Source organism: Aureobasidium subglaciale, assembly GCF_000721755.1.
Source record: "Aureobasidium subglaciale EXF-2481 unplaced genomic scaffold scaffold_12, whole genome shotgun sequence".
Classification (NCBI taxonomy): Eukaryota; Fungi; Ascomycota; class Dothideomycetes; order Dothideales; family Saccotheciaceae; genus Aureobasidium; species Aureobasidium subglaciale.
In genome coordinates this window covers 428,962-455,013 of record NW_013566983.1, presented here as the reverse complement: position 1 = coordinate 455,013, position 26,052 = coordinate 428,962, and the positions used below count along the sequence as shown (strand labels likewise).

The 26,052-nt window shown below is 50.6% G+C and overlaps 10 protein-coding genes across 10 annotated transcripts; 5 read left to right on the top strand and 5 right to left on the bottom strand.

Moving 5' to 3' along the window:
- Nucleotides 1-135: 135 nt before the first annotated feature.
- Nucleotides 136-470, top strand: AUEXF2481DRAFT_5634 (uncharacterized protein; the record flags this gene model as incomplete). The annotated part of the gene is made up of 2 exons (XM_013487641.1): nucleotides 136-218; nucleotides 269-470. The coding sequence occupies 2 exons, from the start codon at nucleotides 136-138 to the stop codon at nucleotides 468-470; spliced, it is 285 nt and encodes a 94-aa protein (XP_013343095.1).
- Nucleotides 471-3,428: 2,958 nt separating this feature from the next.
- AUEXF2481DRAFT_255584 (uncharacterized protein) lies at nucleotides 3,429-5,088 on the top strand. Its single transcript, XM_013487880.1, has 4 exons — nucleotides 3,429-3,500; nucleotides 3,620-3,767; nucleotides 3,918-4,306; nucleotides 4,610-5,088. Exons 2-4 carry the CDS (start codon nucleotides 3,648-3,650, stop codon nucleotides 4,752-4,754), a joined length of 654 nt encoding a protein of 217 aa, XP_013343334.1. The 5' UTR covers nucleotides 3,429-3,500; nucleotides 3,620-3,647; the 3' UTR covers nucleotides 4,755-5,088.
- A 1,703-nt stretch (nucleotides 5,089-6,791) lies between these two features.
- Nucleotides 6,792-7,383, top strand: AUEXF2481DRAFT_5632 (uncharacterized protein; the record flags this gene model as incomplete). The annotated part of the gene is made up of 3 exons (XM_013487640.1): nucleotides 6,792-6,830; nucleotides 6,910-7,162; nucleotides 7,352-7,383. The coding sequence occupies 3 exons, from the start codon at nucleotides 6,792-6,794 to the stop codon at nucleotides 7,381-7,383; spliced, it is 324 nt and encodes a 107-aa protein (XP_013343094.1).
- A 1,515-nt stretch (nucleotides 7,384-8,898) lies between these two features.
- Nucleotides 8,899-9,612, top strand: AUEXF2481DRAFT_30114 (uncharacterized protein; the record flags this gene model as incomplete). The annotated part of the gene is made up of 1 exon (XM_013487691.1): nucleotides 8,899-9,612. The coding sequence occupies one exon, from the start codon at nucleotides 8,899-8,901 to the stop codon at nucleotides 9,610-9,612; it is 714 nt and encodes a 237-aa protein (XP_013343145.1).
- Nucleotides 9,613-10,324: 712 nt separating this feature from the next.
- On the bottom strand, nucleotides 10,325-13,416 carry AUEXF2481DRAFT_66234 (uncharacterized protein; the record flags this gene model as incomplete). Its single annotated transcript, XM_013487807.1, has 2 exons — nucleotides 10,325-12,634; nucleotides 12,685-13,416. The coding sequence occupies 2 exons, from the start codon at nucleotides 13,414-13,416 to the stop codon at nucleotides 10,325-10,327; spliced, it is 3,042 nt and encodes a 1,013-aa protein (XP_013343261.1).
- Nucleotides 13,417-15,666: 2,250 nt separating this feature from the next.
- Nucleotides 15,667-16,722, bottom strand: AUEXF2481DRAFT_5629 (uncharacterized protein; the record flags this gene model as incomplete). The annotated part of the gene is made up of 3 exons (XM_013487639.1): nucleotides 15,667-15,817; nucleotides 15,898-16,437; nucleotides 16,514-16,722. The coding sequence occupies 3 exons, from the start codon at nucleotides 16,720-16,722 to the stop codon at nucleotides 15,667-15,669; spliced, it is 900 nt and encodes a 299-aa protein (XP_013343093.1).
- Nucleotides 16,723-17,811: 1,089 nt separating this feature from the next.
- AUEXF2481DRAFT_5628 (uncharacterized protein) lies at nucleotides 17,812-20,387 on the bottom strand (the record flags this gene model as incomplete). Its single annotated transcript, XM_013487638.1, has 4 exons — nucleotides 17,812-18,126; nucleotides 18,178-19,797; nucleotides 19,848-20,240; nucleotides 20,289-20,387. The coding sequence occupies 4 exons, from the start codon at nucleotides 20,385-20,387 to the stop codon at nucleotides 17,812-17,814; spliced, it is 2,427 nt and encodes an 808-aa protein (XP_013343092.1).
- Nucleotides 20,388-20,676: 289 nt separating this feature from the next.
- Nucleotides 20,677-22,242, bottom strand: AUEXF2481DRAFT_255773 (uncharacterized protein). The gene is made up of 2 exons (XM_013487879.1): nucleotides 21,702-22,242; nucleotides 20,677-21,643 (listed from the first exon to the last, which is right to left on the bottom strand). The coding sequence occupies exons 1-2, from the start codon at nucleotides 21,933-21,935 to the stop codon at nucleotides 20,966-20,968; spliced, it is 912 nt and encodes a 303-aa protein (XP_013343333.1). The 5' UTR covers nucleotides 21,936-22,242; the 3' UTR covers nucleotides 20,677-20,965.
- Nucleotides 22,243-22,633: 391 nt separating this feature from the next.
- On the bottom strand, nucleotides 22,634-23,014 carry AUEXF2481DRAFT_5626 (uncharacterized protein; the record flags this gene model as incomplete). Its single annotated transcript, XM_013487637.1, has 3 exons — nucleotides 22,634-22,695; nucleotides 22,753-22,930; nucleotides 22,997-23,014. 3 exons carry the CDS (start codon nucleotides 23,012-23,014, stop codon nucleotides 22,634-22,636), a joined length of 258 nt encoding a protein of 85 aa, XP_013343091.1.
- A 403-nt stretch (nucleotides 23,015-23,417) lies between these two features.
- Nucleotides 23,418-25,543, top strand: AUEXF2481DRAFT_5625 (uncharacterized protein; the record flags this gene model as incomplete). Its single annotated transcript, XM_013487636.1, has 2 exons — nucleotides 23,418-23,558; nucleotides 23,609-25,543. The coding sequence occupies 2 exons, from the start codon at nucleotides 23,418-23,420 to the stop codon at nucleotides 25,541-25,543; spliced, it is 2,076 nt and encodes a 691-aa protein (XP_013343090.1).
- Between the last annotated feature and the right edge of the window lie 509 nt (nucleotides 25,544-26,052).

Sequence of the window (26,052 nt, the reverse complement as noted above, 5' to 3'; positions counted from 1 at the left end):
ACACATGGTCAAAGCTGCTGACTTGTAAGGGTCTCGACTGCCAAGACTCGGGAAGCGTGTTCATCATGGTTTGTCACTCGTCGCCAGAGGAGGTCAACATTCCAACTTCTCTTGTACCAGCGACTGGATTCGACAATGGCGCAGAAGTCGAGGAAAGAAGCAGAAGCGGAGGTCAGAGGATGGGGATTCAACCACGTATTTACCTGGACTGATGGACCGTAAGCCTGACCCCGACGTTGAATCGGAGGCACGACTGACCTGTCATCAGTAACGCCCATTATCCGCCTCACACCCATGCCGGTATCACTACACATCTCGTCTTGAAGGGGAGCCTCACTCTCAGTTATCCTGATGATACAAACCCAAAGAAAGAGCAATGTAATGTTGGCGATAGATTCGACGTCGATGCCAACAAGCGCCATGAAGTTTGGATAGGCCCTGAGGGCTGCACCTATGTCATTGGAGAGTGATAGTACAAAGCAGCTCATTGTTTGGAACAAGACAAGAGAGGAGCCGCTGGCGTCCGAGTCTGCCTTCAATCTCTCTGCGATGTTTGACCTTGGTCGCGATCGTCACTTGCGAAGCATGATTGCTGTTTCCACAGCAACGATCTGGACCCCCCAGATTGACCACAGGAGGGAGGGACCAAGCAATGCGTACAGACCTGCTTCTGATCGCTCGTTATGTCCCAAAGCTCGCGCCGCTGCCACTTGATCAATTAAACTCATGTCGAAGCAGAGGCGCAAAGTATGAAGCATAGGAGTCCTATGCTTCATGCTTCCTTCGTAAGCCTGAATCTCGAGCCGGACCGATGTCAAGATGTCACTCAAGATGTTCAGACAAGCAATCTCCACAGTCAAAGCACAAACTATACGCAAAATTTGTCAATCCGGACGTCAGGAAGGGGTCAGTCTGAGCAGCTGTTCCAAATGACAAAAGTTTGTTGCCACATGTGTTTGCAAAAGTCAGGAAGATAACCTGCTGGGAGGAAAGGACTGTCCGAATTCGTTCATTTAGACGAGAGATAGCTATAGGTTGCTGATGCACATTGCTCAGTGGCTGCCTGCTTCAATAGTATGGTTGGTGGCTGTCTACAATGATCGTGTGGCTTGTTGCGCATTCTTCAGTTATAGAGACTGGTTTGTTCAGAAAATATCAACCATATTCAGCTCAACAGTTTGAAGATACAGGCTATGTCCGCGGCAGACAGATTCTGCTGCAAAGCCCACAACTTTACTGAAATGTTTATCGAAGCAACAATATCTTGTTCGCTTTTGGACAGTATTCGAAATACTGTCTCACAGCCACGATATATCTTATAGAGATAGGCTTCACTACAAGTGGAGCGAAACGGCGGCTTATTATTCGGCCCGCACTGCTTAAAAGCAGTAGCGCCTCCATAGCACCGTGATAGTCACGAAACCTCTCGAAAGTAGATCATTTGTACGTTCTTGTCTATCCTTACAGCCTTGTTGATTGTCTCGCTCATGGTGATGATGCAGTGTTCTAGACAAAAGAGCCGAGATCTTGCATCCAGAGCGAGTTTCATAGTGCTCGACGGAGAAGTAAGCCGTGATGAGATTGCATGCTATTTATGCTTACCGTTGACACCGATGCCAGTACAACACAGTTCAAGGACAAGAACTCTGACACAAGGCTCAAAAGCTTTGCAATCTCAGAAGAATTCTCTCGGAAGGTTTGGAAGCATGCTAGGTATCGGTGTGCTGTTAGAGCTTTTAAGGTCCGACCTGCTCAATCTGTAGAAGACCAGACAAGAAAGACACTGGTAGCTCTAGATTGTGACAGATCTTTCATGGTATCGCAATGCGGCCGTACACGTGGGCCTCAGATCTTGCCTAGACAAACTTCTGTCTCCCAGAGTCTTGTAAGATCCAACACGTGAGTGTCGCCATGAAGGCTGGCCGAACTGATCCGTCTTCGGATGTGAACTCGATAACAACCCGTTGCAACGGTCCTCTCCTTCGAGCGGAGGATGCTGCGCGCTCTTGCAACAATGCCCTGTACCCTGAAGCTTGAAATAGGGAAGGATCTGAGACTTATGACGACGCAATATTGCGAATGTCTGAGAATCCTATCCGAATTCATCCATGTAGATGGAGTCTTCCAAACGGCGCACAACAGCGTGAAGAATGGGAGGGAGGTAGGATGCGAGCCGCAACGAATAGCGCCATGGAACATCAGCATCAGGTAATGAAGGTCACCAAGGACAGTACAGATTTAGATCAGGAGAGATTTCTCGGGAGATACTTCAGTAGGTTGAGGATGTCTACCGAGACCCAGAAACAAGATATTGATTGGCGGGAGCTACATGCATGATCAGCAATGACTCAATTCTCAGACGATGACTTCTGTCCATAGGCTACACGGGCATGATATGAGTCCGGACCTAAACCACATGAGGGACAACGCATCGGTTACGCTCAGCTTGCACGCTGAAGATGTATCGTGAGCTCTGGTGCATTCTGCTCACCACCTTCCTAGAACGTATAGAAGTTCGTACACGCCTAGATGTATGCGAAGGGAGGCGGGCTGAAACACAGGGTGTACTGCAACGTCTTCTCCTGTATCGCGATATCTTCTGCAACAGCAAATGAGGCGGCAGTTGTGAGCGAATGTCTGGGGGAGGAGCCAAGGGGGTGGTCAACGGTGGGGAAGCGCCTGCAAACTCGTTGCCAAAACTTGCGATCGGTTCCACCCGAGGAGGCCAAAATCTATGTCTGCTGCAACCCTGCCCTTTCTTGGAAAATTCGCCTGCAACGGTTTCCCTCACACCCTCTTCGCTCTTGCTCGTGAACCTGGGATTTGGCAACGGCTTTTTCATTTGTTCGCTCGATAGTTGGCCGTTGGCAATTCGTATGCCTGCGGGCACAACTGGGTCACGTCGTCACTGACTCCTAGTTCGTAGCCCAGCAGAGCCGTGTGATCTGATTCGACATCTACAGGACTCAATACGACGACTAGGAGAATGGCGAAAGATGCCACGGCCTGTTTGCGCAGTCGATAGCGCAGATCGCCTCGTGTGCACTCCCAGAAGTGGAGTCATGTTTTTGAGTTGTGTGATTCTAGGCATCCGACGCCGGGTCAACTAGGAGAACCTCAGCGATGTTCAGTCGTTTCATGACCGTTAGTGGGATTTCCTAATAGTACAACGACATATGTCTGATAGACATGTTCCACATCCAACGCCCAGCCTGTGCTCCGAGATACTCTCTCACGGGCTTGCTGGATTTCAACGCTCAAGAAACCGGCAAGCCAGATGGATCGGGCGTTTTCTTGCACGTTGTGCTTTGATATAAGTAAGGGCATACATCCTCGATGGTCTTGTTCAGCAGCGCTCGTTCTATCATCTTCGCATCTAGTTGTTCGACCATCTTACGATTCCATTCCACCACAAACAGATCAGCATTCCGACATTCAACGACCACTAATACATAATCTCGAGTAACATTCCTCACGACACATTCAAGATGAGCGTCACTGTACTTGCCCCTACTCCTGCTCTTCCTCCTGTCACAAGAGCATCGATGTGGGAGAAGATGTTCGGCACTTTCAAGATGGGCAAAGAAGTCGTGTCCAAGGAACCCTCTGACATGCTCAGCCCTACCATCTCTATCCAGAAGACCAGAATGGCTTCCACCTCTACCGCTATTGAGCAGAAGAGCAATCTCTACAACCGCAAGCCATCCGCAGTCTCAAACAGAATGGCCAAGGATTCTCGCAGCTTCTCCGAGGGCTCTCCCTCTAAGAACCGCGCGTTCAGCATCTCCAGCCGTCGCTCATCCAAGAACAGCGTCAGAAGCTGGTTCAAGAGTGCCAACCCTGACACTGATGCCGGTGTTCCTGCTGTTCCCACTATGGACCGCAAGTTCTCTCAGTTCTCCATGTTCAGCAGTCACAACCCTGATGTTGAGGTTAACGGAGCTTCTCCCACTGTTTCACCTACCACTTCTCGCCGCCCCAGCTATGTTCCTCGCAACGCTGCTTCTAGCTTCCTTCGCACCACTACTCCTTTGAGTTCTGACGAGAAGGCTGAGGTCTCCCGCAGATCCAGCGTAGCTGACCAGCCTCTCCCTGCCTCCAACATCTCTATCAGAGCCAAGTCTATTGCTTCTCCCAGAACCAACAAGCCTGCTCCTCTCCTTTTCACCACCCCTGCCCTCAGCGGCCTTCACAGCATGGAGGGTGTCTGCGAGATTGACGACTCCGCCAGCCTCATCTCTCCTCGTGGCGGTACCTTCTCTCATGACTCTGCTCCTCACTCACCAGCCGACACCATCATGGAAGAGCCAAACTTCGAAGCCCAGATCGACTCTGCAAAGGCCAGTCCTGAGCTCAACCCTGTCAAGAATGCAACCACAGTCTCAGCCGCCGAGTTGATATGCTAAGCGTATCTCATCTTCTCGTCTTTTCTGCAACCAAAAAGATCTTTCTTTCTCTCTTCGTATCTCGGAAGCATTATAGACTGGTTCATCTCATGGCGCGAAGGGTTACTGCTGGACTCCAGCCTTTCTCGACCTATCATCAACAACACTAATCGATGCTCGCTTGCGAGCAGACAGACATGTTTCTTTTCTATTTCTTATTCCTCATCAATTTCTTATGTTCAACATTCCTCATGGAAGGCAAGGGTGCTTCGCACAAGGACAAGAATGTTCATCATGAAGTGGCGTTTATCATTTCCAAAGATCAATCTTTTAATCATTGTATCTACCAATTTCTCCATCTACCTGTAAACAAGAAGCATTTCAAACAAGCCTCTCGCACATAAACATCACTGTGATATCTCCATCTCCATGCTCTCTTCACATCATTCGTCATTGTTGTCCCCAAGCCACGCACACCAAATTTCCCTCCCCTCAGCTCTGTTGTTGTGGGAAATAAACATTCCACAGCTGAACATCCGTCAAAACGTTTTCTCTCACATCAGAATTTGAGATTCCGACGTGCGCAAGCGCCTCTTTCATCATGCACCGTTGGGCGAAAAAATCGCACGTCAGCAGACCACATGGCAGAACGATACGCGTTTGGCAAATCGATTTAGCCTTTTGCACAATGACCATTGTTGTCGTTTTAATTTTTGTCTCTGATGTTTGATGGAAGATTTTTATACACAGTCAATGCAATGCTGGCTTTTCTTTCTTTTTAGCTTTCGTTCCTCTGCGCGACGACCATTGCGTACAAGAAGGTGTATGTTTTGTTGACTCCATCATTCTAGACTTTTCCCTTTCGTGCTTCTTTTGCTATCTTTCTTATCACTTCTAGCTCCTTGCATCTTGCGCTCCAGAAACCTCTTCACTTTTGACTTTTGCGTTCTGCCATCGTGCATATCACCATGGTTTCCTCACAAACCTTGCCCGCAGATTTCCTTTCGCCCCACGAGGCGAGACTAAAGTATAAATGTTGCCAAAAAAAAACGGAGGGGGAGGTGGAAATGCAGAGACGTTTGTAGGGGAGATGGCGAACGCTGGATGTGAACCGCAGTGGGGTAATCGGGATCGAGGGGAAAGAAGGTGATTTAACTGTGTATGGACGATTGGGTAGGGCTGTGCAGTCGATTGCGATAGCGTGATTCGTATGGGAATAATATGGTGCCGTGGGATGCGTGAAAGGGGGCCGGCATGGAAGTGGTGTAATGATGGGGACATGGAGGTGTGGTATGCCGTCTTTCAATTCATGCAGGCTGCAGTAGCCACTGTGCCTTCTGGAGGTGTGATGACTGCATGTACAGGTCTCGGGGATGTAGGAACCCGATTAACAGGCTCTTGTGGCTTGATGGTGCTTGTGAGTGCTGCATGGCAATGTTCTTCTGCAACGACGTTGTCAGGCCTCTAGACTGTGGAGGACTAAGAATATGCCACGCCACGTTCGGCGGATGGATCGCGGGATGGGACTTCGTGGGAGCGATGGGATTAAGCATGGAAGTGTGACTTCTGGATTGGGATCCCTGAAGGCTATTCATGGGAGCACCACAGCCGTCGGGACTATCGAGCCGGAGCTGGTATGGTCACAACCCTGACTCTCACTGGGATGCATCCCTTCTGCAAGTCGTCGATAGTCCGTGACAACATCCAGTGTACAATCTTTAGCGTGTTGCGAACGACCAGAACATATGTCACGTTGATATCAACATCGTCAACAGAGTCTTTGGGTGAGAGATACAAGCACGTATATTGAGGATATATAGACCATGATATACTCCAAACCAGCTTGACATTGTGCCAGTTTCCAAGCGAACGAACGTAGACGGAAACCTATTTCTGAGACCTTTGTGGTGAACTGCAATCTCAAAGTAAGCATTCATACTCGGAAAGAGTTGCGATGTGATAGACAGGATTGATGTAGGAATTATTGTCATATATCTGGTGCCGTTTCACCATGAATGCACCGGTCAAGGTGCGTAAGAAAGCCATGCATGTGTAAAGCGTATAATCATCCGAAGGGGGAGGAGCGAAAGGAAGAGAGGAGGAAAGGTGCTTACCCTATCATTGGGCGAGAGACTGGTCGTCCTTGCGTCTAAGAGCACCAGTCTCTCAGTTGAGTGTCGGCGGAGGATGAGCACCGTCTAGACATGGAACAAGAGCCGTGTGTCGAGTTCTTGATGGCTGTCAAGATGTTGCTGTGAAGTTTGTCGCATCTTCGTGAGAGCAAAAATATTTATTGCAATGCCAAGCGGCTTTTGATGTGGCCCGAGCGCACGGCATCACAGGCGCAATTAAACATCGTCAGCACCAAATGTATACCAAGGCCGTCGCAAGCACAGATAGCTCACCATGGCAGTCTCAAGAACGCTAGCTCTCAAGCTCATGGAGGTATGCTAACCTTGTGATGCTCTCTCGAATACGGCAGCAAAGTCACCAAGTCACAAGCCTCTGACACGATCAATCGCAGACACAATGCGCCATCTTCAACACGACCTTCAACCCTCAGGGCTTCCGCACTGGTAACAGTGTCCTACGCCAACGTCTTCGCGGTCCTGCAATGGCTGCATACTACCCTCGTCGCGTCGCTACCTTCACCGATCTGCAAAAGGCATACCCTGGATTCGAGACCTTTGACGACTACGAGGAAGACAGAGTCGAGAACGTCCAGATCTCAAAGTCCAGAGGCAAGGGTGCACCCAAGAAGAAGAGGACAGCTGCCGGTAAGTGCTCACGACAGAGAGGAGGAAAGAGGAAGAGATCAAGAATGGCAAACCAGAAGACGAGGTTGAGAAAAAGGCAGAGCAAGAGATGGGAAAGCGACGCCGTACCAATGAGAGAACAAGAGAGACAGAAGAACGAGGGACCGTGCTGCACATTGAGGAACATTCGCTGACATTTATGATTCGCAGAATCAAAGAAGTTCGGCAAGAAGAAGAGGTAAACGACTCGCACGAGGTTGCCTCCATGCATCACCCTTCACACTCACCCTCGAGTCGGAGAACCTGTACAAAAACAAATCTCACATCGGAGAAGGAGGCAGCGAAAAAAGCATGGGATCACACCTTCTGCTGCATCACGAAGGGCGTTCTGGGAGTCATGGGAAATCGACTCTATACATGTCGAAAGGAGAAGAGCCTGGCAAGACTCGAAATGTACAAACTATGTTCCGCAATATTACAAGATCAAGACCGAAACACACTCTCTTTCTGCCTGTGTTGATGCTCAAGCTTCGCCTCTTGCTGCCTGTCAGTGGTACCAAGACGAAGCGCGATATGGCAATATCGATTCATCATCGGGAGGTACTCTGGAACTCCGGCAACTGACCACACAATCCTTGAAGCCTAAGCGATATACATGACCGAGCCCTGGTAAGCACGATCAACCGACCATTCCTGCCGCCAACACATGTCAATTGAACCATGTTCACAGTGGTTCCCGTGACTGCCGAGCTCCGTGTCATTCCCCATTAATTCTTCCCTCATCTTGATGTTCCGAAGGATACTCGCAAGGACAGCACGGGAACACTATTTCTTGTTTGGCAGATACACACTACGAGTAATCTCGCTGCCTGATCATATCTCAATCACGACTTGGTGCCTTGCCAATCTTTCCCGTAAACAGAAAGAGCTTGAAATCTGGGTGCCTTGTGAGAGTGTTTCTGATGCAGCACAGCAAATAATCCGGGTGCCTTCTCCATGCAAGCCACAACCGGCTAACCCACAAACTGTCCATCTTCATCATCCATGCCGTACCAATCATCAACACCTCCATTGACGAATCAGCGCGTAGAGATCTTTGATGCCTGAGTCACCTCTGCAATTGTTCAGCCTTGATCTCGATATTCCGAAAGTAAAGACAGTTGCCGGTATGCGAGATATACTTTATGGTTTAGAAGATGCAGCCATTGACGAATCAGAAGCCAGGAAGTTTTGGTGCCTGAGTCACCGAGTAGCTATCTGATGCAGAAGCCTGAATTGCTCAATTCTGTAGCCTGAGATCTCATAGGTTGACGCCACATCGCCGACCTTGTTATTGGTGCATAGCAAAAGATGACGAAGAGAATCGGCCAACAAAACACGTTTTGGGGGGTGTTTTGTGGCTGGCTGTGCGGTGTCTGATTTGGTGTGGAGAGGTAAGCTTGGTATTGGTTGGAAGGACGAGGTGAGTGGTTTTCGGACACCCTGAAAGCTTGACTTGTTTTTGCATGTATTGCGTGGTTTATGTTGCGGCCTTGTGAGGGTCGGGTTAGGCAGAGATGGTTGTCGTAAGTCGGAGAGGTGTATAAGTATCTTGGTCTTTCCTCATCAATGCTAAAGTCAATTCGTCACCACTACATCAATATCACAGAAGCATACTGAGCATTCATACATTGATCACTCACAATCGTCTCATACATACTTTCCTCACCATACCTGAGACACCATCACTTCACAACGTCAAGATATTACAACTCAAAATGTCTTCACCAAATCAATACAACCTTTCAGATCCAACATCCGTCTACCACATTTCCCAGACCAGCAGAAACGACCCAAAGAACCCTCGTCACGCAGCCCTCTCCTCTGCCTTCCCCGAGCAATTCTTCGCCAAAAAGACATCATCAATTAGTCCACCCATCCCCACCTCACCAACCACAAGCCCGACCACTCAAAAACCAACAATGGAGCAATCACGACAAGAAGCCCTGGAAGAAATGTATCCAGTCCAACACTTTGGCAAACGCAGCACTTCTCCCTCCACCACATCAACAGAAAAGCAATTGCATCGTAGCCCATCTGTATACAGTACCTCCTCAACCCTCACAGCCACCTCTGCCTTTTCCACCACCAGCACAGCAACAACAATCGCTGCTCCCCCAGCGCCCAAAGATACTCCCATCGATCTCTTCGACTATCAAGTCGCCGGTTACCTCTCCATGCCCATAAGTCACAAAGATCAACCCTACCGCAAGCACTCTGCATCTGCATCGTCAACATCCTCATCTTCCTCCTTGTGGACAAGAGCAAAAGGAAAATTGCAAAGAAAACCCAGTTCCAATGCTTCGGAAGACGAAGACGAGAAAATGACAAAGACGGAGAAGAAGCAACAGAGGGAAAGAGAATACGCAGCTTTGGGTTTGGATGAAAAAGTAAAGTTTGGTGCAAAGGGGGGTATGAATATTGTTGGTTGAGAAAAAGCTGTGCATTTCCTTCTTTTTGCCTCGTCGACTCAACTGCTGGTTTGCTGTATTTTCTTTGGTTTCTAGGGCTGTGGTATGGGCGTTTCTCTGGTAACACTTGCTCTTTTTTACTTTGTGGTTTCATGACAAACCTTGGAAACAAGTAAGCGTGGAAATATTGCCTTCTTCTTTTTCCCACAGAGCGCGAAGATATCGATGAGAAGATATTACAATGCAAAAAGAATGATACTTTTCTGATCCAATTTTTTTTTCAATTCACTTGCGCACACTTTCAATGTCTGGTGTGTGTTTTTAAGAAGCATCGTCTTCTTCTTCTTCTTCATCAAACATGTATTTGTATCCCGGGTGAGCATGACGTTCATGGCAAATCATGACGCCCTCCAGTCTTGGAGAACGGACAACATTTTAAGACGAGTGATGCAGCAGAGCGAGGTCAAAGATACGAAAGACATAAAACTTACTGTCGGACATTTGGAAAAACGACAAAGAGGGTTGGAAACCAAACAACTCATACAGGATTGAGAAAACTCGACATGACAAAAGTGACTCCAAAAGGGAATGTCAAGATCCGTCTCCTCTATGCAAGCAAAAAAGATCTTCAAAATCTTCAAAACCGCTAATAACGCAACAAGAAAAAGTTGAAAAATCATCCCAAACCTCTATTCTATCCTTTTTCTATATCCCTTCTCATGTTCATTTCCTTTCAATGGAATCTCTTCATCTCGAAATCCTCACTATCTCCAGGATGCAATTGCGCCGGCCCGTCAAGCCCCGCCGTCTCAGCCGTATGGCCAGTCCTAGGTCTTTCCTGACTCTTTCTGACTACGTTGCTTTCATTGGTACGTGTTCGCCAAGCAGCTCCAGACACGAGACCAGTGCGAGGGTCGATGGTACTGGGAGCATTGCTATTGGCGCCACCAGGAGAGTCTTCGGGGATGTCGGCCATGCCCTTTTCCATCATTGCTTGTTCGTCAATTGTGTTTCCGCGGGCGCGGCCGAAGAAGCGGTTACGATGTGTGACGCGAGAGGTCGTGGAAGCGTCTGTGGATCGGCGTGCCAGACGGCCAGGCCCAATGTCGCGGGAAGTAGAGCGGCCAGTATCAGTGCTGCGATGTGTGTCGTTTGACTTTCTGTTACGATAGTCGGGGGATGGCGAGGTTACACTGATGGGTAAACGAGGCTTGCGTTGTTCATCCTCAAAGACATCTCCAGAATAGTTGTTGGCGGCTTCGGCACTCATGCCTAGGGAGAAATCGACACGCTTGCCCATCTGAGCCAGAGTCTCGTGACGACGGGCAGTAGAGCCATTGCGGAGAATTGAGCCAGCGCGTGCGCGGCCACCAATGGGGCCTTCTGCGGGAGTGACAAATGGTGGGTCTTGGTTCTCGCCTTCTTGCCAGCCAGTTGGGTTGTCAGGGTGACCATTGCGACCCATGCCAGGAGTTGCTTGATGAGGGATGTTTTGCATGTATACAGGGAAAGACTCCTTCTGACCAGGGAAGCGCATACGAGGACCTTCGATACCACACTCCTGCATGGTGACCATAAGAGCGCAGATGAACTTGTTTCTGCGAGCGAGACGAAGACCTTCGTTTTGCCAATTGGACTTGTAAAAGAAAACGACGTTGAGAGTAAGAGAGTGGACCTCGGTGACTGAGCGGAGTTCAGTAAGAATGTTGCCTTGGTATTCGCGGTTTTCCTGCTTGACGAAGTCGAGGAGACGGTTGCGCAGACTTTCGATCTGTTCCAGAGTAGTACCAAACTTAATGACGACAGGGACGGCTTCAGCGAGACCACCAGAACGACGCTGATTAAGAATGAAAAGAGTGTTGAGGTAACTGTTAGGTGCCTGCACCACGTGTCCCTCCATCTTCTTGAATTCAGTGTACAGCAGAGCAATTTCCTTGACGAAATAATCATCACCAGTCAGAGTGGCACCGGTGTTTCCGTAGATGGTCACACGGTCACCGACGTCGAAAGGATGCTTGACGAAGACGAAAATGATGGACTGCAGAATTTCAGTTGCAGTCGCCGAGAACAGCCATGAGAGACCAAGGACGGTGGAACCAGCAGAAGTCAACACGCCAGCAGCGGAGGTCGAGATAAGCGAGATGAAGACCAAAATGGTGATGACGGCGACAAGGAACATGAACATGTCATCCAGCTTACCAACGACCGAGTCGAGATCCTTCAACGAAGCAGTGATAGACTTGCGCTCACGGCCGATCTCGACACAAACCGCTTCCAGCTCTTCCATAGAGATATCACCGTTCATGTCCTTGTCGAACATGGAGAAAGCAGCTTCGGCCTCTTCGTCGTTGTCAAAGGCGTTCTTCAGATCGTCGTTGTAAACAGTCTCAGTCTCGGGTCTGGCGAAAGTGCGGTACAAGCGACGTGCAAGAACCTGACTGCCGTTGGTGGAACCCAAAAGCGTCAAGACGACTTGGTGAGGGTGAGTGCTCTGTGCAACAGACTTTCCTGTAAAGTCACCTGCCATCTTTCCAGCGACGTCACCAACCTTGTTGAAAATCTCCTTGGTTTGCTTGTGGGCTTCTTGAAGGTAGCGACCAGGAGTACGGGCGCCAGAATCTACGCCAGAAGGTGCCTCGAACTCGGAATCCTCCATGGCGATTTTTGCTTTGGAGAAGGTGTAAAGTTTGACCAGACTGCCAATCTGGAACTTGTTCAACTCGATACGATCGGCGTAGGTGCGCAAGTGGAAACTGATGGCGATAAGTTGGATGATAATCTTCTCGACAAAGTTGAGAATCATGCCGACGAAAATTGCCACCAGGACTTTGTTCATCGTGCCCATCCACGGTTGTGTTGCTTTGCTCTTGTTGGCCTGGTGGTTCTTCATGGTGGGCAAGAAGGAAACCTCGACACCGAGCCACCAGAAGAATAGAGTTGCTGGAAGCTCGAGTTGCTTGCCCATGTCACGCCATTTCTTGCTGTTGTTGGTGAAGATTGTAGAGAAAAGACCGATCGGGTAGGGAAGGCATTTGGCAAGGAGCTAGTCATGTTAGCGAGTGCAAGAGTCGTAATGTCTGCAAGTGAACTTACTCTACCAGCCCACAATGTGAGCCAGACAATCTCAAGCCAGATCATGAACCACATAAGTTCGACACCTCCAACAACAGCCTTAGTCGCAGGGCTGACAAACGCGCCGATCAACAGCGGGATGAGCAGAATCAATACGATGGGCAGAATATATGTAAGATAGCGAATCAAGAAACTCGAGTGATGGATCCTCTTGATCAACTTGGAAAAGTTGCCGACAGGGTCCTGAGGGGGTTTGTACATAGCGGTCTGTTCATGGATAGGATTCGTAGCAATGTCGAATTCGTCAATGTCGTCCCTTCTGGAGCGTTGACGGCCCATGTGTGATGCACCGTCTCTTGTCTGAACGTCGGCATCGTGCGACACTTGTCTTTCAATCTTGAGTAACTCCAGGTCATCATCAAGTCTGTTGGCCATTTCGCGATTCTGTGATGGCGAAGTCATGTCGTGCATTCGAGGGTGGTAGTGGGGGTCGTTGGCTGTGTCGACGGTAAGATGGCTACCCATACGGTGCATTCGTGGATCGACAGGTCCATCATCTTCCTCGTCACGGAAGCGGTGATGACTGTGTTGGCTGTGTTCATCTCTATGCTCTCTGTGGTCTCTGTGGTCTCCAACAACTGTGCCTTCTTCATCCGAGTTTCGCTCGTGGTGAGGATTCACATTGTATCCAGGGAGGTGATATGATGGTTGTTGATATGTAGGCTCCGGCCTCTCATCGTTTGGTGTCGACATGTTGTGTATCCTCTCCTTTGGCAAAATATTCAAAACAGTAGTGTTAGAGCCTTGCCAGGCAGTTAAAAGTCCGCTTCATGCAATGACGTCTGTGGTTGTTGACTTTTGGCTTTGTTGCGAAACGTGCGTCTTCCCACGCAAGTCTCGGCCGGATCACGGAAGGCCCGAACTATGTCGATACGGATATGGAAACGACTGAAGAATGCTTTGAACAACGAGTGTAGACCCTGCTCAAGTGGTGGTGAATGATGCCAGAGAGAAAAGGGAAAAGGACGGGAAAAGCGAGTAAGCAGAGAGAGTCGTTGGACTAATCAATCAGATCAGCATGGATCCAGGAACAAGGAACCAGCCAGCCAGCGAATTGATAATTAAAAAAGATGTGCAGAATGCAGACATGAGACGGGGTCCCGACCAAGCGATTGGCGATTATTGCCAGACAAAGCTGTGCTCACTGCTTGATGGGTACGGTGGAAAAGCATTGGGACTGCCAAGCCATTCAACTTGCATCATCTCCAACCGCCAGGTGGAACCCAGCATCCCCTGGTGCGCGTTCTTTCGCTGATGTTTGTGTATGATCTTTTCTATTTACGGTACACATCGCGAATGGGGGGTGAAGGTGGGACAGCAGGCAGATTACTCCCACTCCGCAAGCTCCAAAAAAGCAATAGAACATCTGCTGCGCCTTCTTCGCAATCTTTTCTAGAAAGCACTTTTTCTGTTGATGAGAGAGTCACACATGTAACTATTTTCCTTTCTCCAATCCGTACCTTACATATTCACATGTCGTGTTTCGTGCTCAACAGAAAAAAGGCACTTTTCTCTCTACCTGCCGCAAAAAGGCTGAAACGGTTGCTTTTCAACTCCTGTCGCAAAGACTTTGTGGCTTGCCTTTCTGGTGCGGCTCCACTGCCCTGCAGTTGAGAAAGAGAAGGGAGAGAGGCTCGGCTGCACAGGGATCCGTTCAGGGCCCTTGCCGCGCCCGCGTCTGATCATCGCGAGCTTCGAGGATTCACTGGCAATGCTGATTCGACCAGACCTCTTGTAGTGGAGAAAACAATGGCGACAGCGGCGTCGCGGATCACATAGGCTCGCGAGCCCATCTCGCCGCGGATCGACTGCTACTCTCATCAGGGCAAGAAAGGTGTTTGGTGTGTGTGCATAAAAAGATAGCAAGAGTCGGTGTACATGACTGGCTCAATTGTACACTTTATCCTACGCGCTGACTTTCAACATCGAGCAGCATGTGAGAGCCTTGCTCGGGCCCGACATATTTGGTGCTGCCTTATCTTCCGCTGTGACATCCTCTCCCCATCCCTCCAAACAAGCCCTCAACACGAAACTTGTGCCTAAAAAGCTCCGAGGAAATTTCGCACAGTAAAGCGATCTAGACACTTCGATGCTGGAGCACAAAGACTTCTTGATGGCCTGAGGCCTAGAGACTCATGGACATAAGAGGCACAGAGGCTTGTTTTCCGCGTGTCGCGACTTGGCTCTTTTATTACTACATCAGATAAATTGCTATTGGACCAGTGATCGACATATGTTTTGGATAACATGATGAGGCTGTGCTGTCATTCGAGACCAAAGGCGAAGGATTCCAAAGGAGATTAGATTGATAGGAGATCCCCCATGGGAGCTCTCGCATGTGATTTCGAGTCTGGAGAGCTGGTGCAACAATAAGCGATACAGTAAGCAAATGGTGACACGACGGTCGGGATGTCACTTCAATCCATTCAGGTTCGAGATAAGCTGTGCACACTATTGCCAGGCCAATAAAAGTCGAGTCAGGTACTCACGTTAACGCTTTGGAAGTGTTCCTGCAGCAATTCACAGCTTACTACTGCAGTGTCAAGTGTCACATGTAAACAGAATACGCCAGGAAGTAATGATTGGTTGAAGAGAACAAAAGACCTGCATTTGTTCCTGCATTTTTGTAATTCGTTGTGTTTGTTGTGGTAAGCGAGAAAAAGAAGAGAAGCTAAAGAAGACAAAACATCTAGGGGTATCTCGTGATACATAAGCACATGGTTCTTTGAAAGCAAAAAGAACCCCTGCTGCTATTGTGTGCTTTCCATGATTGAAGCAAAGACGCCGGTTGTGAAGATGGTGGTTCCCCTCTGTCGCTGAAAGAAAGACAACAACGCTTCCATGTGTATTTGCTGCAATCGTCCCATAACCATCATTAGGATAAGAAAAAGCGAGAGAATCTGTCGTGAGCGAAGGACGAGTAGTTGTATGCTGTCCATGTATTCACTTCAGAGGGCCGTACACGAGTTCGGACTCCAGGAAGGCCTGGCTGTCGGTGACAAAGCCCATGTTGGTGGCGATGTTGTAGTCGCAAACTGCCTGAGCGTTGAGTCCGGTCATGGTGGCTGCGCAGTCGCCAATGAGAATGCAGTCCCTGTTTGGCAAGTTCGTGTTAGTTTGGTTGTGCGCGGATTTTCCGAGGGAGTTTTGAGCAAGAAAGGTTTGCTGACGTACCATCCCCAGTTGTATGCGTCGGTAACGGTGCCCAGCAAGCACTGGTCGGTGTTGACGCCGGCGAACAGCAGCGTCTTCTTTCCGCTCTGGCGAAGCCATTTGTTCATTGGCAGGTCCGGGTTCCACATGCCACTCATACGGGCCTTGTCGAAGCGGACGTCCTCTGTAGTCATGACCTTCTTGAGAGGCTCGTAGATGTCGGCGTTCCAGGTGCCGCTGAAGAGGCAGCGCTCGGTGTTGCCCTTGTCATCCTTGACGTTGGCGCCCAATCCGACGTGCCAGCCGTGGCCCTTGTCCGCGGCCAAGTTTCTGTTGAAACCTCTTGTGACAGCTGCAGGCATGACTTTGAGATCGTAGTCGGAGATGCCCCAGTTCAGCCAGCAGCGCTGGATGCCCAAATCCTTGCACTTGTCAATGACCTTCATCATGGGATCGATCGTGGCGATGCCGCTGGTGTGGTCGTGGTACATGGGGTGGACGAAGAAGTTCTGCATGTCGATGATGACAAGCACGGTCGAGGCGGGGTCGATTGCGCATCCTCTGTGGAAGCAGCGAGTTAGCCTTGTTGTCCGTGAAGGGCGATGGGATGGAGGACTCTAGGGCAGTTCAAACCCACTTATGGTTGCGGATACCATCGTCAGCGTCGATGATTAGCTTGCGCTTGGAGCCACGCGAGAGGTCGAAGCGCTTGGAAGGGATGTGGTAGAACCATTGGTCGTCTCCACCGAAGGCGACATGCTCGTCGAGGTTGTGTTCGACGGGCGGATCGTTGATCGTGTGAGCAAGCTCGTTGATTTGTTCGATTTCAATTGCGCTTGGTGCCATGTAGTCGGCCGAGTGTGGGCCGTTCGTAGAGTGTAGGAAGGGAATTTTGAAGGTTGTTTGGTTGTTTGGGCTGTGCGGAAGAGGTGTTGAGTGGTGAGAGTGTTTCGACTTGCGGCAAAGGAGCGTATTGTGATGTGTGGTGAAGGAGGGAGATAGTGAAAAGCAACAAGCGATAAGAGACAAAAAGATAAGGGCCAAAGCTCGTCTCAACGTCGACAGTCAGTCCAGAATTCTGTTCCCGAGTGGCCGGTGAAAAGTCAAGAGGAAGCCAAGCGCCCTTCGGAAATCACGGTGCAAGGGCAAATTCGGAACAAAGAGATCTGGTTCGGTGGAGAAAGGAGATAATTGATGTGTAAGAGACGAGGTGGCCATTATTTGGACACCGCGTGAGGCAGCTGTCTCGCACCCTGGATGCCTGTCTTCCTTACCAAAGCCCGCACTCTGCCTCTTACCTGCTTGTCTAGTAGCGCAAGACAGAGTATGTTTGCTGTCGATTGACTCATGATGATGTCTTGATGCGTCTCGCCTTGTCTCGCGCAAGGCAAAAAGGGACAAGGCGGCAGATACGCAAGAAGCTCAAAGAAGGACGTCAATGAGTCGTCGAGGTGTGGTCGCGAAACTCGCCACTCTCTCGTTGCTGCAAGCCGTGGAAAATGTGGGGAAGCTCCATGTTTTTTTCCGCTCCAGGGTCTAATTCTTACGTTTTCAAGGGGTCTGGATGTTTGCATGATTTTGCTGCTTTTGCCAGCATCTAAGCCATGGCCAAAAAAGACTGCTACATGGCTACAAGGCACCCTTGGAATTGTGCATAGTAGACAGGAAATCGCATATATTCATGATGTCCGGAAATCGGACAGGGTCGTAACCATCAGTGAAGAGTTCTGTACACCCCTATCTCTACAATTACAGAAGCAGTATGACAATGAAGCAGAGGGAGACGATGCGCGAGAGCTGTTCAAAGAGAAAAGCAGAAGAAACATGAAAAGAAAAGTAGAGAATTTCTAAAAACAAGACATGCTCATTCTCATGCCCTCAGAAGAGTAAAGTAAAACCCACGGAAGACGTCCCCAATCATTTCATCCCCCATTCTTACAAAACCTCTCCGATAATCTTGGCAGCCTCCTTGTATGTCGATAGCAACTTTTCGCACTTTTCGCGCTCGCTCTTGATGGCGTCGTCTTCGTACAGTAATTCTCCAAACAAGTCTTCCTTGTACAATTCGCTGACCAGTCTGTTTTGAACAACGTCCTTTGAGTGATTGACGAGAAGATGCATGACGGCTTTGGGCACTTGGTCGGCAATGGTTTCTCGGACAATGTTGAAGTATGATGATATCAGACGACGGATCAATTCGGTTTCAAGAGCTTCTCGCTCGGTGAGTGCTGGACCTTCGTCTGCTAGCGGCTGTATCGATTCGTTAGCCACGAGTCCGTAATGCTGAGCTGTAGTACTTACGTAGCCGTTGTCGGCATCCTCAGAGTCGTACTCGCCAGGGACGGAAATGTGAGATGACATGGGCCGTTCGGGAAGCTTAGTGTCGCCTCGGCGAATGCTGCCTGCAAAGCTGGGCTCGATGTTTGAGCTGACATGCCTGCTGCCAGCGGGGAGGTTGGACGAAGACATGTTGCCTCCAGGGAAACCGTTTGACTGCGGCAGACCGCCTTCCTTGCCGAAGAAGTAGTTGAGGAAACTGTCTCTAGCAGTGCCTCCTGCTCCTGCGAATCTTGGTGGTGATCCTGATCTCGTACCATTTGTACCAGCCATACCAGCACGTCCAACAGCGGGTGACATGCTACGACTGGCCTTGCTGAGGTGGCTGCGAATAGGGAGAGTTGCTGCCTTTCCACCAGTAGCGGCTTCATTTTCCTGATCGTCCTCGGGCTCGCCGGCGCCATTAGCACCGTTCAAAGCCTTCATTCGCTTCTCATCCTTCTTTCTCTTCTCTTCTGCTGCGACCATTGCCTTCTCTTTCTCTTGCTTGTCGTTGATGACCGAGTTCATAGCAGCCGCTGCGCCGAGGAAATTGGGGTGATTGGTGTTGATGTATGCGCGCTGGATAGAGATGAGCGACTCGACGTAGTGCGAGCAAGGGCCTAATCTCTCTCTGAGCAGGTCCGAAACAACTTCGATCAGCTTGGCTTGTAAGCGAGGGTATCTTGACAGCTCGTATGAGCCGCAGCTGTGACAGATCTTGATCAACTCTTCGTAAACCAGCTCAACACAACGCTGACTGGGGATCTCAAGCAGCTTGATTTGAGGCTTCACCAGCAAGTCAAAAGCAAGTTCGGGTACGAAAAGACTGGGACGAGGACCGGTCGAGTTACGGATGGCGGTACGGATGTCGAGGACAGAAAGGTTAGTTGTTGGGTCAATAGTCTCCAGAGAGTTGCCGAAAACAGAGTTGAAGATGTAGTAAATCCTGGCACCACCGCAAAGCTCCTTTGTTGAGATCTCGGAGGACGTACCATCGATGGACGAGGTGAAGGAAGTAGCGAAGCGAGTCATGAGTTGCAGAACCAGCGAGCCGCGGTGTTCCTTGCCAGCAAATGCAACATCTCCGTAGCTGGCCAACTCTTGTTGAGTCTGACCCATCAGGGTGTTCAAACGAGCCTTGATGTCGGGCAGACGCTCGCGAATGTGACCCATCAGGGTAGTGTTGAGGCTCTTTGCCAGGTACTGGGTACCGCAGCGGGTGGCCATGTTGCGGTAGGCGGGATGTGTGCGGAAGAAGTCTCTCTCGGCCGAGAGAGCATCGGAGAGCGACTTGTTGCCCTGGATATCTTGCTGCGAGCGGTTGACGACTCCAATGAAGCCTAGCTTCAGGGGGTAGACACGACCAGAGAGAATGTCCATGGCGTTTGTTCCGTGGTCCATCAGATCCAGCTTTGTCAGGACACCAATCGTACGTCTGCCCATGGGGTCGACATGACGGGCCAGCTTGAGCGCTTCAGAGTTGACCAGGTCGACGTTGGCGGGAGAGACTGCGAGGATGATACTGTTGGGCTTTGCGATGTACTCGGTAATGAGATTGCGCGTCTGCTTCTCGATGTCGCCAGGTTGGTCGCCAATCGGCACCTGTCCGAGAGTCAGTTGAAGCTTTCAGCCAGAGATAGAAGAGGGCGCACCTTTGTAAGACCAGGCAGGTCGACCAAAGTCAGACTAAGAACATGGGGCGAGTAGATCTTCAGGTTGATGGGTTGGCGGTTGATACCCTTGTTGTTGCCGGCAATTCTGGCCGTCTCGTTCTCAATCTCCCTCTTAACCTCACCAAAGTCGTAGAAGCGACGGCCTGGGATGTGGTTGAACTCTCCCCATTCGTCTTGGCCAGCGACAGAGGCCGGAGTGTGTGGCACGTGGATCTCATCGCCTTCGGGGCTGTCGGCATTGCTGGGCACGTTGATGAGTTGGAGGATAAGAGGGCGACGTGTGACAATGCCGCTTCCTCGAGGAAGAAAGTCGCGGCCGACAATGTTCTCCAGTACCGACGACTTTCCTGACGATTGCGAACCTACAACAACCTGTCATCTGTCAGCTTGCCCTGCCGAGGTTCAGCGCAGTATGCATACAATCTGAGGCAAGTCCAGCGAGTCATTTCCAATCGTGTTGAAGACGAGGTCCTGAAGCTTGTTGACTACTCCGAGCAGGTCTTCACCGAGAGAGGCCATGTTTGTGGTATTGGTGTATGTTGTCCTGAACGAGGCCTTTGGTTTGAGAAAGCTTGTTTGTCCAGCCAGCCGAGTCGTGTGTTGGATGCCGCGTCGCAAAAGTCCCAGTCTATGTCCAAAGCTAAGATGCGAACGAGAGATATCCTATAGAGGGATGATGGAAATGGATCTAAGGTTCAGAAAAGCGACACTTTTCCGAGTCGAGGGGCTGATGTAGCTGTTTTTGCGACTCTGCCCGTTGTTCAGAAGCCAAACCAACTTTCCTCAACTCCACATGCTCCAAAAGCCCTTCGTCACTGTTCTTGGCACCTCCCGCAGCCAGCTGAACCATCTCCATCTTCCTCGATCCCCCGAACGACAGGCTGCCATTTCCCACGATCAAGGACAACGTGTCTGGTGATTACTCTGTATTGTTTATGAGTGCTATCTGCTATTACGCAAATGACGACTGTCCTTCGCCTGACTGCTCGGCTGCTCCACATGAATGTTGCTACCATCCATTTGATCATTCCCAAAGCAAGAAGCCTCTATACTGTACTGCCCTTCGAGATGTACTAGAGCCAGGACTCTCCTTCTTCTCATGACAAGACAAGCTGTGCTGGTCCAGCCAGAGTGCCAGTCGTGGTAAGTTCATGGTAAGTCAAGTCTCCGGAAGAAGCAGTCAGAGCGGCGTACACAACACCACCGAGTCCTTCTGGCAACTGTACAGTGCCTTGACCTTGCTGGCCAGTCTGAACTTCTTGATAGATCGGGTCGCTGGCATTGGTGTGAACAATAGCAAGGTAGAGATTCTGACCAGCAGCTCCGACAGGTGCAGAGAAGTTGTTGGCGCTCGGAGTCCAGCTGAAGTCAAGAGTACTGCCGGAAATACCATTGAAGCTCAGCGGTGGGAGCAGATCTATGGGAAGCTGCTGCGGGCAAGATGTTGTGTAATTTTGCGCCAGGTTGTATGCCCAGATGGAGCTCAGTGGCACGTCTTGGTTGGTGGGGAACGGAGATGCTCCCATCCCGTTTCTGATAATGGCATCATGACGAGCCTCGACCGAGAGAATCGAAGCTGCAACAGTCTGGAGCTCTGGTGAGAAGCCGGCCAAGCTGCCCAGATAGTAGCCTAGACTCAGAGAGGTGATTTGGTTTGCAAGAAGAACGAAGCTCGTGGGTGAATCGTATGATAGGCTGTAGCTGCATGCCTGAGGAGCCGGGATGCCGTTGGTCTCGAGAGTGGTCGAGATGAACTCTGTTTGGTTCTGCTGTTGCTACGATGCAGTGTCAATACCGAGTAGTATAGTGACTTAACGGTCGACTTGAACTTACTTCCGCAATGGCACAGACGTCCTGCTGAAAAGTTGCTGGGAATCCATCGGTGGCCCATTGCACATTGGTGAAGCCTTCGCAGCCCCCGGAGTACAGACTGAGCTCGAGATTCTCCAGGTAGCCGGCCAATTGTAGACCAATGATGTCGTTCTGTGAGAGAGCTCGTCTCTGTATAGGAATCGAGGCCGCAAAGCTGACAGCCAGGCTCAAATGCAGGAGAATAGATGGAAACATGCTGAGTGTGAGGATGCGATGGGTGTGAGATGCAAGTATGTGAATGAATCAAGGCAGAGAATAAAAGTGCTTTGAAAGAGTATGCAAAATGCTGATGTAGCTGACAATGAGCATTTAGGATGCGCTCTTCCCGTACTAATGGAGCATACCATCGAGAAGCACTTTCCACATCAGGGACAGGCCCCTCTTGGCGGGTCGTCTTTACATATGCTGACTAATTCGGCAAGTACATCTTGAGTTGTGCTACGAGGCTCTTTCGACCTACCGTCTTGTCGTCTGTCGCTTTGGAATGGTCAAGATGGAAAAACAAAAACTTTCGTCTATACCCGCTGAGAGAGGGCACAAGCCGCAAAAGCGCAGCCTATATTTTACAGAGTAGATGTAGATACACTTTGGAGAAGATCAACGAGAATGAAGTGAGACATGGCAGCCACAGATGTGATAGTCCGACACAGGCGGGCGGGAAGCTCGACATGGACAGAACGAAGATGCTAGCGCGACTGGAAGCGGTTATTTCTTCCTCCTGGCTCAGGTCGTGTCGATGATTCGGACGGCACGTGAGAGACGGTCATGTCGGGTCGAGGAGAAGATTGAAAACGCATTTTGTTGTCGAGATTAAAAAACAGGCATCCTCCTCGTGTGCTCGTAGTAAGGAGATATAGCCGGGTCTATGAGGGAGAATATGCAAGGTGAAGCGTCTATTGGACCGACTTGAGCCAAAGTTCCAGGTCGAACTTGGGGTCGCTGGGGTCGGAAACGACTGTATAGGAGTGTTAGCGGGTAACCAAAGAGGGTCGAGGTGGATGTGGTGACATACCACCGGACTTTGACTTGGGAGCGTTCTTCTCCTGGTACTTCTGACGGGCCTGGTTGATGAGAGACTGCTTGTGCTCGTAGACCTTTTGGTTCTCGCGGAGCTTGTCGGCAGCGGTGATGGCGGACTGGTGGTAGAAACCGTATGCGACACCGAGGCCGAGTGCTGACCAGCGGAGGACCTGTAAGAGAGACAATCAGTGTCGGGTCCTCGTGGAGAAAAGAAGTTGGGGCACGGGATCGCGTACGTTGGCACCGGAAGACATTGTGAGAGATGGGTGTGTGTAGAGGAGAGAGAAGCAGGAAGTTTTTGGACACGCGGGGCGACTGTAGAGACGGGTCGAGGATGGGCAATTGACGTGGTCGGGTCTCAGTGGTGTCGCTGCTGGTCGCGAAGAGAGCTGGCCATCGTTGACCGGCGCCAAGCCATTTCTTGCATCCCCGGCCTCTGCCTCCAACTCTATCGGCCTCTGCCAATCAACAATTGTAAACATTCGCTCCTACACTTCCACTCGCTCTCTTCCCTCGACTCACCCCTGTCAACCACACTTCTTGTCTCTTGTGCCAGGCTTCAGCTGTTCTGCGCCCAGCTGGTCTGTCGCAGCTCTCAGTCAACACCTAGGCCGCTCCTGGACATTCCAACAACTCACCGTCTAATCAGATCCAGCCATGTCTTCTTCGTCCTCGTCCTTGGAAGCCCGCAGGCAAGAGATTCTAGCCAAGCGTGAAAAACTCGCCGAGCTCAAGAGACAGCGTGCCATACGCCAAAGGGAATTTACATCAACGCGACAGAGTGGAGATGCAGCAGAGGTACGTTGAAGAAGGGCACATCAAGGTACGTCCAGCACTGACACACGCAGCTCATCTCTCCCTCGCCCTCGCGTGCTAACAGCCGCGCAGACCTGGACCAGCTCATCTCTACTCTAGTCGACCGTCCTGGCCGCTCCGCTCCTCGCGATCAAGACTCTCCCACCACCTCTACCAACATTGGCGCAAGCCGTCCCAGTTCCATCTCGCTCGATACCCCTTCCACCGCTGGAACTCCCGCTCCTCTCTCTGTCCCCAACCAGACTCTCTCCTTCACCGCCGTCTCAACACTTCTCAATCAGCCCTCAGACCCCAAGCCTGATGTCATTACCTATAGCAAGGGTGTCCAAACCAGCGAGCCTTGGTCGCCGCAACACAACCGTCAACTTTCCGACGATGACTCGAGTTACTCTCCCTCAAGGACGCGAAAACGCTTGGGCAGAAGAGAGCGGGAAAGAGATGAGGAGCTGAGACAGAACATTCGCAAGGAGATTGAGAACGAGTTGAAATCGCTGAAGCTGTCGGAAGATGCTGCTGCTACCAACGGCAAGGAAAACTTCCCTGCGCGCACCTTGACCCATGAAGAGTTGGGCGCCGTGACGGCTTCGGACGACTTCCTGGACTTCATCGATCGCTCTACAAAGGTCATCGAAAGAGCTCTGGACGAGGAGTACGATGTGCTGGCTGACTATGCTATGCGCGGTGCAAACGGTCTGGACGACGACGAAGAGGACGGCCCAACTCGTACCACCAGAGGCCGTCGTGTGCGAGAGTTGATGCAGTTTCAAGATGACCGCTGGACAAAACGCCGCATGATCAGCGACCTTGACTACTCTGTCAAATATCCCGAACTGTTGCTGGCCTCTTACACCAAGGCTTCAAACTCTTCGCAGAGTGCCCCTGGCTTGGCTTTGGTTTGGAACGCACACATGCCATCTCAACCTGAATACGTCTTCACCGCGACGAGCGACATTCTCACTGCACGCTTCTCTCCTTATCACCCTAGTCTTGTGCTAGGTGGCACATACTCTGGACAAGTCTGTCTATGGGACATTCGCCAACGTTCTCACGATGGTGCGCCAGTGCAACGCACACCCCTGGCCGGCGAAAAGGGAGGTCATGCCCATCCTATCTACAGTGTCGCAGTAGTCGGCACCCAGAATGCCAGCAGCATCGTCAGTATCAGTACCGATGGCACTACTTGCGCTTGGTCATTCGATATGCTATCAAAGCCCCAAGAATACCTTGAGCTCGCCTCGCCCGTTGGACGTAATCGCACAGAAGACATCGCTCCATCATGTATCAGTTTTCCCAAGGCGGATCCGACCTACTTCTTGGCCGGTACTGAAGAAGGTGCGATTGTGCCAGTCCACAGATACGACCGTGCTGGTGCAAAGGCTGGTGTCGACCCGCGTGTGTACTACACGGGCCATGCCGCGCCCGTCACAGGTCTTGACTTCCATCCTAGCAAAGGAAAGGTTGATCTCGGAGATCTTGCTATCAGTTCATCTCTCGATTGGAGTGTCAAGATCTGGCGTGTCAAGCCTCCGAGTACCGCTGTAACTACTGCCGGAGTCGGTACAGCTGCTGGCTCACCAGAGAAGCCTCTGCTAGAGATCATGCGTGAAGACGTCATCTACGATGTCAAATGGTCGCCGACCAAGCCAGGTGTCTTTGGTTGTGTTGATGGCGCAGGTAGATTGGAGATCTTTGATATCAATGTTGATGTGGAGGTGCCGGTTGCACGAACTCAGCCAAGCCACACCCAAGGGGACGTGTTTGGCGTGAAGAGCTTGAACAGGCTGGCTTGGGAACACAACGAAGGCAAGCGAGTTGCCGTGGGTGGCCTTGATGGCATTGCAACAGTCTTCGAAGTAGGCAGCGATCTCGGTGGACTGGAGGGAAACAACAAGGGTGAAGACTGGTTTGGTGTCAAGCGATTGATCTCGAGACTCGACAGGTCACGAGATGGTAATGATGGCCGATGATCTCGTACGCCATGTCGTCGTGTTCTGAGCCAGGGAGAATCTATCAAGAGCTACTTGTCTTCTGCCAATATGCATGACAGGCTGAATAGCCGAACTTGGCTGCTTCTTTCCCTCCTCTTTGCAATCTCCGCATCTTCTCAACCCCTGCAGCCTTTCCCGTACGTGACACAAATTCACACAATCACATCCAGAGCCCTGAAACTGTACGACTTTGTATTGCTTCTTTTGAGTAGGTGCCTTCTATATGCAGTGTCAATCCTCCGCAGTTCGGAGCCATGGCGCAGGTCAAAATTTTCTTTGCTGCAATATATGCAGTCATTCTCGAGATCGCGTGATTGTATGCAGGGTGGTTGGCAGATCAATAGTGCCATATGAAGGGGAACAGGTTTGTTGTTCGGTCGATCGCGAGGTGTTTTTATAAGAGGGGACTTGGTCGTAGCCAAACGTCGAGTTGCCTCTACAACGCTGTCCATATACAATAACAGGCAAGTGTTCCCGTCGTTCTTTCT